This window comes from Echeneis naucrates, chromosome 24 (assembly GCF_900963305.1).
Source record: "Echeneis naucrates chromosome 24, fEcheNa1.1, whole genome shotgun sequence".
In the NCBI taxonomy this organism is placed as follows: Eukaryota; Metazoa; Chordata; class Actinopteri; order Carangiformes; family Echeneidae; genus Echeneis; species Echeneis naucrates.
In genome coordinates, this window is record NC_042534.1 from 10582731 (window position 1) to 10597416 (window position 14686).

The 14686-nt window shown below is 41.2% G+C and overlaps 1 protein-coding gene across 2 annotated transcripts in view; it reads right to left on the minus strand.

Annotated features, from left to right (window-relative positions):
* Positions 1–14686, minus strand: part of nkain2 (sodium/potassium transporting ATPase interacting 2) — a 63572-nt gene that overhangs the window by 15605 nt on the left and 33281 nt on the right. Inside the window, exons 3-4 of one of the 2 annotated variants that reach the window (XM_029496604.1) lie at positions 14242–14322; positions 1235–1435 (exon numbers count right to left, since the gene is read on the minus strand). In XM_029496604.1, the coding sequence (XP_029352464.1) occupies positions 1235–1435; positions 14242–14322 (282 nt within the window). The remainder of the gene's footprint in view (positions 1–1234; positions 1436–14241; positions 14323–14686) is intronic. The other variant, XM_029496605.1, reaches the window with a different exon arrangement.

Here is a 14686-nt window from a genome sequence, read left to right on the forward strand (position 1 = left end):
GCCAGTCGTTGTGTAACGTCTGTTATTAAGCACCCTGACAGTGTTTCCACCAATTACAGTAAACCAGACAGCCAGTCAGCCAGTAGACCGGTTAGACTGTTGAGTGTGTGCTCATGAAGCATGACAGTTTTCCACACACCAATTACAGCCAGACTGTGGTACAACTGCGTGGTGGCTTGGCACTCAGCCACACTATAAGTACCACTATCGACTGACAGAGACGCAGAGATTGCATGTGGAGAGCGGACCAGAGAGACAGTCATACTAAGTGAGTGAGGAAGATGCTGAATGGAAAATAAAAGAGTGAAGCTCCCAGTCTCTGTCCCTCTCTGTAATAGTGTAATGATGCATGCAGTCTCATTCAAGAGTCAGTTTGTGTATGTGTCTATAATCATATGTATGCGTAGAATTGGGAAAAAAAAAAAAAAAGCCAACAATGGTACAGAGGAGTCTCAGATAAGAGGTGACAGGCCTCCCCCATTCTTGCTCTTGATTTCTCTGTCTGCCGTCTCCTCTGATTCTACTAATTATCACAGTTTGACAGAGCAGAAGAGGAAGAAATACAGAGGGCAAGGATGTGTTAGAGACAGCAAGAAGAAATCAGAAAGAATAATATTGTTTTTGCACCAATGAAATAAGAATGAGACAAAAAATCCTTCGATATGGAGGGAAAGTCTCCAAAACAGCAACCCAGCCCGTTCTTTGTTCATGGGGGTATGTAGTTATTGACTTAACGGGGCCTAGATGTTTTATTTTCCTCTAAAAAAAAAAGGATACCAGAAAGCTGTGGAAGCATTCAGTGACCAAATGCAAACGATAAAGAAGTTGGATTTATTGCAGCACACATTAAACCCAGTGTGCTACTGAGTTTATGTAACTTACATCAGGTTTCATCAACTGTAACACTAACCAGTGGGCTGATGCTCAGAGGGGAAACATTTAAGATCAGCCTGTTGCTCTACATCTCCAACTACCATTGGACTGAGTCATTATTGTTTTCCACCTGCCTTTATTCTTTAAGCGAATTAGAATAAAAACCATGACTCCAGGTTAACTTTAACTGTATCTTATCAGAACAATATACAACTTTCCAAACACATAATTTCTATCTCACACACTCCTTCATTAGTTAGAAGGATAATTAAAGCCATCAACGTAGATGTGACTATTATATTTAGGTGCTTGGGTGTGAAATTGCAGTGCGTGCTGGTACTTATTTAGCTGAAGTACTTACAGCCAGGAGTATCTGCAGCGAGGAGTGAGCCACCTCTATGAACTGAAAATCCATCAGACAGCCAGATATAGATATATATCGGTGGTCTTCGGGTGCCCAGGAAGGGGGAGGGGTGATTGGTGTCACCCTGCACCCTGGGCCATTCTCCATCCACCAGGAGCGATGCATGGATAGGTTGAAAGTCAGCACAAGGTCAGAGTCCTGGCAAGGCAGAGGGGGACAGACAAGAGAGACAGAAAGTGAGCTGAATTACATCATCTAGCAGAAGGCAGACACAGGCTGGGTGTCAGGGCAGACTGGAACCAAGTTTAAATTACAACCACTCTGTCATAGCAGGCAGACGATAGATAGATAGACAGATAGACAGAGAGGTAGACAGACAGACAGATAGATAGACAGACGATAGATAGATAGACAGACGATAGATAGATAGACAGACAGATAGATAGATAGACAGACAGATAGACAGACAGACAGATAGATAGATAGACAGACAGGTAGATAGACAGACGATAGATAGATAGATAGACAGACGGATAGATAGATAGATAGACAGACGATAGCTAGATAGACAGACAGACAGATAGATAGATAGATAGATAGATAGATAGATAGATCGATAGACAGAGAGGTAGACAGACAGACAGATAGATAGATAGACAGACGACAGACAGATATATAGACAGACAGACAGACAGATAGATTGATAGATAGACAGACAGACAGATAGATTGATAGATAGATAGACAGACGATAGATAGATAGATAGACAGACGATAGATAGACAGACAGACAGACAGATAGACAGATAGATAGACAGATAGACAGATAGACAGATAGATAGATAGATAGAAGGGAGGAGAGAGGCTTTGCTCGAGCTAAAAATAGAGCTCAGCTGGATAATTGTGATGATCTGGGCTCGCTCAGAATAGCCGTGTATCATACACATGCAGGGTTAGGATGAGGACAATGTGTGAGGGAGAAAGATGAATGATGGAGGGAGGCCAGAGAGAGAAAAACAAGAAGCTGGGTTTTGATTTAGTGCTTCCTTATGCAAAAAAGTAGCATAAGAGTTGTGGGGTCATGGAAGGGTTAGTAATGAAAGCGATGCTGTTACTTTATGATATTTTAGGCAACATATTTACAATTTGGTCTGAGAACAGTCCTGCAAACCTGAGACATTAAAGCTAAGAGGCAACATTACTGAGAGGTTTATAATACACTAGCAGCAAGTCAGGTAATTTACCACTTTGAAGATTGAGCTTTTTATATCTGAAGAAATACTAGAAGAATTGTTAAGGTAACAAATACTAAATGTATTGTTGATATGTGGTGTAAATACAATGACATTTTGTAAAGTAAATCACTATTCCCAGACAGTGAATTTTTACTTTAATACTTTATTATAATGCTGGCATTGTGTTCAACTCTTCTCCATTAGCTACATAAAGGATTGGCATTAAATATAGCTCAGAAATTCAGGTTCAAAATGATCTGTAATAGTTCTAGTGATCTGCGGACTTGTACTTGGCTCCACATTAAGTACAGACTCTCTCTTTCAGATTCTCTCTTTAATTGCTATGTTTGTCCCCCAGCATGAACAGCCCAATTGCTGAGAGAAATAAAGTAACGCTACTGCTAAAGAATAACACAACTGACATCTAATGAATGAATAAACATTTTCAGTTCCCCACTGATTCAGTTCTACTTCACAGCAGCAGCAAAAAAAGACCACACATCGCAGCAATGGCCCCTGCAGTTACAGTGAGTATCTGCTTTGGTTCCTCTTCAATTCTTCTAAGAGCCTGAGAGTTGCACAATAAATAAGTTATGATAGACATCTCGGTTTGAATAATGCACATATTAACGGCTCCACTTAGTAAGGAGCGACATAGATCATTCATCAGACCATGCAAATGGCCCCAACACACACACATCCACACACCTCCAAATTGGCAAACACACACGCTGGCTCTTTTGCTGCATTGTCATTAGTCAAATGAAATGCTCCTTTAGAGAAGGCTAAAAGCAACTAAATAACAGCTCACTCACTAATTTAACTTTTTTTTTCTCTTTTTGCCAAAAAACTGACTGGAATATGAATTGTGTGATTTACTTGTGTCTGTCCGGCACTGTCCCATTAGTTTTCATTCTTTGAAAGGTGTGTATCCCTGTGGTTACCTTACCGAAATAGTGCTCAACAACAAGAATATCAGCTTTACCCACTACAGCTTATTAAAATGGACAGGACAGTATTCATGTAAAGACAGGGAAACAATATTGTCTTTTTCCACACTGTATATACCCCTTTATCTTGAATGTGACCTGTACCATCCTCACCCACATTCAAACTAAACTGTCACCTCTCTCCACACTCTTAATTAATTTTTTTCCCCTTTCCTCCTTCTCTATTCATTTATATAGTCCTCTCACTTACCTCTCTCCCTGCTTCCCATTTTCTCTCCTCTTTCTTTTCTTTGGCCCCTCTCTATTTCACTGTAATGAGTAAATGCCTCATTAGCACAGAGCTCTGATTAATGCCATTTCCTCTTGTTGTGCTCCTCTTTTTAATGAGTAAAATCTCTTGAAAATTTTCTGTTGCTCACTGTCTGCCACTGTGCTCACTCCATCTGTCTCTTACAAATCTTTCACCATCTCTTCTTCTCTCTTTTGTATACACCTATTCACCACTCTTCTTTATTTCATTTTATTTATTAATTTTTGTGTTTCACTGCTCTAACCCTTTCTTTTTCACTCTTGGGGGAGAGAGAGAGAAATTGGGTTGGGGGTGGCATGATAATTATTTCAGTACAGTCTGTATCAGTACTTTACTAATGAGCCTCTTGAAAACACACACACACACACGCACACAAACACAAAAGTAATTATCAGCGAAAAGCTGAATTTGGAAAAATTGCATCCAAAACCAAGCAGGATAAAATGCGACTAATTCTGCAACTAACATTCTCCCGTTTTATGAAGGCTGTAAAAAAGGGGCATAACATGAGGAAGAACGTGCCTGAATTCAGGAGTTGGCCGTGCTGACCACTTGCAGATTATGCAAAACAGGCATCAGCTGCATAACTCATAAATGTAAACATGGTTTGGATGGAAACAGCACAAAAACAAACAATAAAATTAATGCAAATTTGCCAAAAAAAGAAAATGGAACAGAAAGTAGAAAAAATCAGTTGCGGTTGGCTAGTAAGATTCAATCTGATTCAATTCAATTCATTCATCTTCTACCGCTTATCCATTTCTGGATTACAGGGAGCGGATCCCAGTTCGTACTGGGCAAGGGTGAGATACACGCTGTCAGTCCATCACAGGGCCAACACACAGAGAGACAAAGACCAACAACCACTCACTCAGACCTACAGACAATTACAGTCACTAATTAACCCAAACATGAAGTTTTTGGACGGTGGGAGGAAACCAGAATACCCGGAGGAATCCCACATAGGCACAGGGAGAACATGCAAACTCCACACAGAAAGGCCCCAGGCTGGGAACTGAACACACAAACACATTGTGGGGTAGCAGTGCTAACCACTATGTCGCCGTGCATATTTTTAAAAAATTAAATGAAATAGGAAGCTTGATGTCACTCTAATATCTGTAGTGTTAATATGAAGCTTGAGCCAGAATCTGTTAGCACGCTTAATGTAAAAATGTTAGCCTGGCTCTGTCCAAAGCTATCATAATTCATCTGTGCATGTCACAGCTAAAGTGGCTGTTTTCCAGCCTGAATGCAAATCTAAGGTAGCTGTCTCCTCTGAGTGCCTTTGTGTCTGCGCTGAAGCAACATCAACGTGAATGCCATAACATCTTTGCACTTACATTTTTCAACATCAACACAAAAACATCATATTTAACAAAAAGAGACTTAGAGCAGCAGGGGAGACCTTTGTGTTTTTGTTTTCCATTGCACTGTGTATAAAGATCCTGTGCCAGTGCATGATTCTGAGGTTACAGGGTCAGTAAAATACATTGAAACTAGACTAAAAAAAACCCAAAACACTTCATCCAGCTGCAGTATGCCACCACAAAAGCCTCCCCCTACACTGATGGAGCAAATGTGATATATTTTTATTCAAAATTAAGCTTTTTTTTTTCTGAAGAAAGTATGGTACAAGTGTTTGGAGATAAGGTTTTTATATGAACAAATAATCCAAATATCCTGCACAAAGGATTTAGAGGCAAAATACTCATCTGTGAAATACAGAAAAAATTAATTGCGAGTCCACTGATGAATTTATTTATTGAACATTGTTGTATTAATCCGCTCAGATGAAGCCATAGCTCCAGGATTATTTTGATATTGATCGTCCATGGGATATCACTCTGTGGGGAGAAATAGCCTGTTTGGTGTTGGACCTCAAATGGAAAAATATTGGCTTGACTTGTATTAATATTTCTGTGTGCATGTTAGCACCATTTCTGAAGTCTTAACATATTTTTATTGTGTCTCTCTGCTCTCTTGTTATCCCCCTAACTGCCCCTCACTCACATGCACACACACAGGGTGCTAGTTGAGGATCATGCACTCGTGCTCTCAGGTCTTTGTCTCTGACTGCAGGCTGGTGCTGCTTCAGTGAGCCACATATGTTATTCCTCTGCATTTCTCTACATCCCTCCTTTTGATTCTGCCTCCGCCCTTCTCTCTCCATCTTTCACTCACTGCCTTGATTTTTCCTCAAACCCCCACCTCTCTATTCCTTTGTCTCCCAATTCCAAGAGATGAAGGAATGGAGAGGGAAAAGACCACTTTGAGACCACTTCTTCTAATGGTCTGATAGTCTGCAAGGGTAGTTTAACATTCATTCATTTTCAAACACTTTATCCATTTCTGGGTTGCGGGGCTGCTGGAGCCAATCCCAGCTCACTTTGGGCGAGGGGCACCCTGGACAGGTGTTCCAAAGATAAACAGAGACAAACAACCACTGATGCTCGCATTTACACCTACGGTCAATTTAGAGTCACCAGTTAACACAGACATGCATGTCTTTGGACGGTGGGAGGAAACCCACACAGACCATGCAAACTCCAGACAGAAAGGATCCAAGCCAGGAACCGAACCCACGACCTTCTTATTTGACGTGAGGCACCAGCACTAACCACTACGCCGCCATGCTGCCCACTAGTTTAACAGTTCAAATAAAAACAGGCAATAAAAAAAGGCTTTGCAGACAGTGTGTACATACAGTGTATATTCGTGCTGTCCAGTCCAGTCCTTGGATTGGACTGGATAGTCAGAGCTATTTTGCATAAACATAAATTCTAGCAGGATGGATGGATAGATGGACAGAGTGCCACGACCACATCCATTGATACTCAAGAATCTTTACATACACTGAACTTACAAGCTCCATAGATTCTCCAGTCAGACAGAGGATATACACAATAATGAAGCTGACATTCTGACACAGTCAGTTCAGCCCATCCAGTAAGCAGCCACAAAGACCAGCAGATCATCAAACCAAAGGGCAGAAAATCAGAAATGGGACAATATTAGCTCTATTCTCTCCAAAGTCAATTTTTCACTCTATTTAACTAAACCGCCATCTCTATCTGTGGCTTCGCCTCCTTTTCTATTATTTTCTGTCTGTCTCTCTCTCTCTCTCTCTCGCTATGTCACTCTCTCTGTTATTTCACACCAATATCATCAGTCACGGTGCATCTCACTACATTGTTTTGCTGTGATTTCCCATGGGTGTTAGATGGGGCCTTAACCCATAATGCCTAAGGCACTTTTCTCCTATCAGATTGGTAGGGACTGTTTGGGAATTGTTTGCATGTGTGTGTTTGTGTATGTGGTGTGGGAAGGGTGTTGTGTCAAGAAAGAGTCCAGATCATAACCCTGCCTTAACTATACGAGTCCCATTAGCAAGTCTAAGCAAAGCCCCCACCCACCCATATTAATCCAAACTATAATAAATCAGGGCTAGTGTGAAAACATGTACTTTGCTACTTTGGAAAGTTGACAATAAGAATAGTGGAACTAATGTAGGTTACAACAATCAATATGTGTATGTTAACAATGGATCCTTATTGGACAGTAAAGAAGTCCAATAAGGCAAATAAGGCAAGAGCCATGGCCTGTCAGAAAGTCATAAAAATTTCATGAACCCCCCAGGGTCAGGCAAAAGTAGCCAAAAAATGAAATAAATAAATAATGTGATAGGAAAAAGGCTCTAATGTAAACATCCATCATCTACTTTCTGTTTTTTTAAATCCCTTTCTTTCTCCTTTATGAAGAACCTCATCCAACAAAACTTAAAAACAAGCACTACCAATATCACAGACAGGCTGAATACATTACAATCAAGGCTTAAAATGAAAGCTAGCCACCACCTGAACCCAAGAGAAGGTTTGACTTTAGCAATCATGTCAATCAAATCCATGATGTACTGTGGCGTGTCGTAAAGGCAGTCTCTGCTGAATAAGCTTGTCCCATTAGAACAAGTAAAAAGTAAGCCATTGCACGTGAAACTATTGCGTTAGGATGAATAATCAAAACATATCGCCAGTAGTAATAGCTCAGGGTCCAAATAATAAAAATGGCTGGCGTGAATGTCCCACTAGAGACACACTGGTGTGAAAAAAAAAAAGAAAAAAAAAAGAGGCAATTTCATGCCATGATTTCAACAAATGCATCCATTGATCAAACACAGTCAGAGTTGATGCATTAACTCAGAGAAATAGGGTGGAGGTTTTAACTAGAACGTCTATGATTAAAAGTGTGGGATCCTCTCATTCATCATCTCAATTGGTGGTGAATGAATACTGAGGGAAGTAAAATTAAGTGACTATTAGCATTCAAACTGGCCGAGGCAATCTGTTTCTTCTACTCTCTTTGGGGATAAATTTGGTGGTTTGCAGTCTGATTTATTGTCACATTTCTCCTACAATTCATACTGCAGTAAAACGCTCTCCCTGCACTGACAACAGCAGCTATTGATGTTGATATGAAATGTATACGAGAGGGACATGCTTGATTTTCTTCTGTGAGATAAGTGATCCTATCTTCAGAGGCTTGTTGCTCTAACTTTCTCGTTTCTACTTCTTTTTCCCTTTGCCCCCTCTCGCTGATTCACATGTGGCCTCATTTCATAGCATGTATATAACTCCAATCATACCTTCGCCTGTCTGAACCTCTCTGTCCCTGACTTCTGTGATGCCCATATTCTCTTTTCGGATTTTTTCATTATTCTTTCCTTTGTCCCATTTCTACCTTTCATTCTACCACTTTCCATGCGGCCACTCCTTTTTCCCACCATCATGGCTCCATTGTGTCTTTGTGGATCAAGTGTCTATCCGTCTGGATTTGGTGCACGCGCCTACTCTATGCAAGCGTGTGTGTCTCCCATGTTTTCTTGTGACTCGTATTATGAATGACAGGCACTCCCAATGCTGGCAGAGCAAACAAACACCAACACATGCACACTCGCACACAGCCAGACACACGTTTTCACATGTACAATATGCAAAAATGCATGCGGGATATCCCTCCCACGCAGCACCCCACCTCCTCAGTAAATGACTGACAGCTGAGCACGGTGTGTGTATATATCTGTGTGTCTGTATCTGTGTGCCATCTGACGCCCAGAGGGTGGCTGCAGCTTTTATATGACACAGTGGACGACTGACAGTTAGCTGTCTAAGACTGTGTGTGAGACAACTGATGCAAACATACAAGTGAGTGTGTGTGTGTGTGTGTGTGCGTGCGTGCGTGCGCATGTTTGCAACATAGCGACAGTTCTCTCTCCACAGGCTCCTCTCTAAATCTGTCAGGGATGCCACATCAGAAAATCTTTTTAAAGATTAATTTTATGGCATTGCTGCTATATTAGATAGTGCAGTAGCAAGTGACAGGAAGGATGGGAGTATGACAGACTGATATATGGTATGAATCTTGGGCTTAAACTCAAATTACTGTCAAGACAGGATATACACCTTATCTTGCCTCTGGGGCTCTGCAGGGGCCATATTGGAGGTAAAGATACACATTTGATAGAGAGTTTTATCAAACACACAATCAGTTGAAAAGGCAAATGTGTCAACAAGACTGGTTAAAGGAATGTATTTCATTTTTTCGCTCAGTTGTTGTAAAAGCCAGTCGTACAACATCATCAACTCTATGGGTCAGATGTGTTTATTACCAAACTAGCTCATACAATATGTAGTCTACTTCGAAGGGTGACACTCAAAGGCATGGCGAAACATATTCTTGTTAAAAATCACAATTTGCATCGCACGGTTTTCGGTCCCATCCCTAAATTTTGGCGGTTCAACAAAAAGTCAACTAAGCAGCTGTGTAAAAAGAGAGCCGTTCAAATCCAGCCCGCTTTCACACCTTCGTACACGTAGCCGACCTAAATCTGAAGTGGGCATATTTGTTTTCTTTCAACAAAGTTGCATAGATTTTTCACAGTTGGTCCAAATTAAACCTGAGAAGGTGAATGGTTTCTCTCACGCTGCTCGGCCATCTGCCGAGCATTTCAGTCTAAGTCACTCCTCCACTCCACACTGTATTTTAGGTGTTGAGGAAGGGGTGCTTAGGATATAATTTTGGTCTGTAGACCAAAAGCACCCCTGTGTTAACTCATTTATTGTTATTTGTGATATTCTTCACACCAAAGATTGGCTGTCTGTTGTTTCCAAGATGCTCAATATTTAGTAACAATCACACAATACAACACTCTTATGGTGTGTCTGTTATAGAGGGATTAGACCGTGAAAACGGGGTCATTTTGGAGATAGCATTGCAGACACTGACATTTATGGACAGCCTAAACATCTTTAGCTTTAACTACTCTGTTACTACTGTTTAAACTCTTGAACAATCTGCCAACCTCAAAATAATAATAATAAAAAAAGCAACTCAGAGTCAGAGCCCTCATGTAGGCGTAGGACCATGTCAGCAACTCATCACTGACATCCAACATGCTCTTTGCAATTTCCTGTTACCGCTGTGAGATGACGTCTCATTGAACCCACTTTCGCATTATCTCAACTGTGTGTTCCTCTGACGTCTGTCCAAGCTACCCACCTCCCTTCTGGACTTCAACCTGTGCTGACAAACGCTGGTACAATCCCCCTCCTTGCTGTCTTTCCTACCTTTCCACCCCCTGTCTCAGATTTCCTTTCCTTATTAAGAAGAAATGTCATAGGTGTTTGGCAGACCTTTACAGCCCTAATCTTTCTGACTCCCCTGCCACATGGGATACTTGCTGTTCCTCTGCCCAACATCAACTGGTGTGTGCGGAGACGCCTGCGCTTAAACCGATGCATTGCAACAAAACACAAACATGTCCGTCAAGATGAATTTAAATGGATTTGTTGTCATCGCTTGCAAAATCTCCTGTTTTTCTCTGTGATGAAAACATTATCACGCTCATTTATAGCGTGAGGACAGGCTTATGTATCCACTTATTTCACTGACAGTCTGATCATTCTTGTAATAAACCTACACTTCTGGCACGGAGGATGCACCATCTGGATATTAGGTCTACTCTGGGATAAAACAGGGTGTTAGCACTGTAAAATTACATCAAAGCTGCAGTACAGATCCAAGAGTCACTGCACAGCATGGAATAAATCAAAGTGAGGGTGATTTGCTGTCGCTTTCATACACAGAAAGATGTCTGATCACTTTAATGAAGAAAAATGGAGTCAGTCACAATCACTCTTGTCCTGTGACCCCAAATGTAATGGTCTGAGTGGATAAAGTAACGCATTAAATTGGCACAGTACTGTGTAATATATAAAACCCCATACTATGAATTCATATTGACCATAAATAGCAGTGCGTTCTTGACATGAGCACATTTCCTCAGGTCTTGACATTGAAGTACAGAGGAAAAGAGTGAATGAAACGGAGCCAAGAAGGTGAAGAAGACAAGAGCGGAAGAAGCGGAGGACACATTCACATGGCACTATGCAAAACAACATGAAAAAGACTTGATTATAGGGAGCGCAGAAGGAGAGGAGCAATGAATTACATGGAGATGAAGAGAGTGAGGCACAGGAGGGAGGGAGGGCGAGCGGGTGGAGGGGGACCAAGACAGAGAGAGGCGGCATCAAAAAGCAGACGGAGATTCAGAGATTTTCATTTCTGTAGCAGCATTCTTAAAGCACAGAGCACACCACCGTAATTCTGACCAAATAACAAGAAGGTTTCTGATCTGGAAGGCAAGAAACACAAAAAGAAGTGAAGCTAAGGAGGGAAACATGTCACTGTGGTGTATTCTCATCTTACTTTTTAGTATCTAGCAAAACCATGCATTTCTGACCCCGTTGCAAATCCTAACGCATGGCACCTCTTGTCTTTGACGAACGCAACAGTAAATTATTTGAGCCTATTTCGTTCTCTCTGCGACCTGTTCGGGATGTTCTCCACCTCACAGTGTCTGGGCCTTGTCACCATCTTAGTGCTGCACAGTTGCCATTAAGACAAATATTCTTGTCTACTTTGTGGTTTAGTATTTCCCACTAATAAGGTTTAGCTTGAGGCAAGAAGCTGAAGCATTAGTGCCACTGCTACTAGAAATTAGCCAAATTAACTGAAATGGGCCCCATCTGCATCCATATCCCTCGTTCTCTCAGCTCATGATCTCAGAAATAAATAGCCACCAAATATTCACAACCAAAATGAAGAGACACTATACTAACAGACATAACACAGCAAATTTTGACTTTGAGAGTAAATCTAGTTTTCTCACATTTCGGGGGGCGTGGCAACATTCATTGCCGTACCTGTGTTACATGTGGTCTAGCGTAATAATAGCCCTCAGGTCAGTAAACAAGCCATGGAATGGCATGTGATGGATTCGTATCTCACACAACAGCTGGTGAATCTGGGGAGGAGGGAGTTGGGGGCGTTTGTGGCTCCCTGCTCCCTCAGAAACTGGGTCAAGGTTGAGATGCCCTTGAGCGAGCCACACGAAAACTGGTGTGGTCATGAAAACCGACTGTTTGGCATCTAGCACCTGATTGGTCAGCTGGTAATTTATGAAGGTGTGCTTAATTACATTGCCGCCTTGTTAGAAACTGATGTGTTGAATTGGGTCAGGAAGGCTATGGCCTTGAAAATGTTTTTCTTTCTTTTTTTCTGATAAAATGAGAGTAACATTAGACTTGTATAATTCTGTAATAAACTCTAAATGTGGTGGTATAATGTATTTGATCCAATAATGAACATTTGACCAATTTATATGCTGCTTTTCCAGATGTTCCTGACTCACACTCTAGTCTCCTCGAGCATAAGGGCTTGTGTTTTCAGCATGAAAAACACAAACCCACACAGCAAATCTACAGTAGACGGTGTAACAAGACCTTGGGGGCGATGAAAGATGTAAATATCATTAAAATCAGAGATCAATGGCGATGAAGACAGTAGGGATTGTATACAACTGTTGACTCACTGTACAACTTGTGGCTCTCGAATGGATGGCAAAAAAATTAACAAGGCTCTGGGTATGTGTATGTGTGTGCAGGACACACTGACGAGTGTGACAGGGGGAAACCAGCTGAAGATTATGTATCAATTATGCAGTGGTAAAAAAACTAGCACTATTTTGCGGAATCCCAATAAGGTGAGGATATGGGAGGCTTACTGTGATTTTGTTTGATTTATCAAAGGCATAGCAGACGTGTTCCATAAGTGTCCAATAGAACCGGTAATTTACTGCAAATTGGTAGGAAAAGTAGACGTTAGTCAACACCAACCCACAGGATATAATCAGCCACAATCAGCACGGCCAGTAACTGATTTCTTCCATTTATGGAAACACAGATTGGCCCTAATTAATTTTCAAAGTTGATCATTTGTATTCAAAGTAAAAATTTTACTGCAAAAAACTTTTCCGGAGACTTTAACAACCTCAATTTCATGCTTATGCATATCTTTGTCAGTGTATATCGCCAACAGCAAAACAACCTGACTTGCTCTCCAACACCACTGCAAATCAGCTGCCGAGAATTTATTCCAAACCACTTCATACAACTTAGCCGAATCACACATGGATCTGTATGTGTGAAGTGAAGTGCGAGCGGAAAGGTGGAAAGGAATCGGCCTTTCCAAGGTGCAAACTTAATCTTTACTCCTCTTGTGTGTAATTGCATCTGGAAGGGGTCTGAGGCTGAAGCCAGTAACAAGGCCCTGGCCTTGTGATTATGGGGGTTGACTTTGAGCTAAAATTACACTGAAATTAACTGACCCTGCTTGTCACAAGGGACACGGGGAAAGTCTTCTCTTGGAGTTCAGTGCTTACGGTCTTGGTAGGGATATTGTTCTACAGTCTTTTACAAAGAAACCGTGCAACACACCTTGCACTTCGTATGCGAGATGCTATCTACTTATTTCAGAGAGCTAAGGAGAGGTATGAGGGAGTGCATGTGAAGACATTATCTTCGTTTCTGATGAAGGCTGTTCTCAAAACTACACTGTGCTCCCAATCAACATCTTAAAAAAAAAACAAAAAAAAAAAAACAACAGGTCAGAAAAATATAGCATTAAAGGCCATTTCCGCTGCAGAATAACACACACTGGATGCACTAGTCAGTATTAATGAAAGCAGGATGGTGTATGTGGGATTGACTGAAAATAGACTACAGTTCCCATATATATGGTAATGAGGAACCAAGTCACTCAGAGCAACAGTCCAGCTTATTGGAGTGTTTTTAATAGTTTTTGGACAACAATGGTAGTAATAGGAACAGAGGAGTACGCTATATCAGGCCTTAGTGTCACAGACAGTGCTTGTTAGTAGGAGATGGTCTGCTGCTCTTGGTGTTTCCATGGGATTTGTGGGCTAAAAGGAAAATATAGGACATTATGAGTCTTATTCTTGAGTCTGGACTTTGACAAATACAAACTTAAATGCAATGTTGTTTTGATACTATAATACCCGCTCCAGATATCCAGCTGGTTATTGTTACCCTGGACATGTACGACCAGAGATCTGACAGAGATGCAGAAATATTACAAGAAAATAGTTTCTTACCCTGGACAGATCCCCAACTTCCAGGTAAAAACAGATGATGAAAACATTCCAGGTCATCCACACTACGAGCCAGGCTGCATACTGCCGAGAGATAGAGAGAGAGCGAGACAGGGAAGAAGAGCAAGTGAGAAGCACATAAAACTTGACAGGCCTTTGCTGGAAAATTAAAAAAAAAAAAAAAGCCTGTTTTCTTCTTATATTCAGAGTGAGCAAGAGGGAGTGAAAAGACAAAGGGTAGCTTCACCTTTGATGTTGTTAAGATTTAGTGAAACAAAAACAACAGCAAAGAGAGCAACTGATCACCTGGATCAAACCAGGGAAGGAGAGAAACTGGATGGCAGATCTACCGTTATGTATGTGTGTGTGTGCAAAGGCAGAAGAGAATGAATCTCCAATGGGAGGTAGGAGGGCAGAATTGAAAGCTTGAATCATACTTTCATTCTTT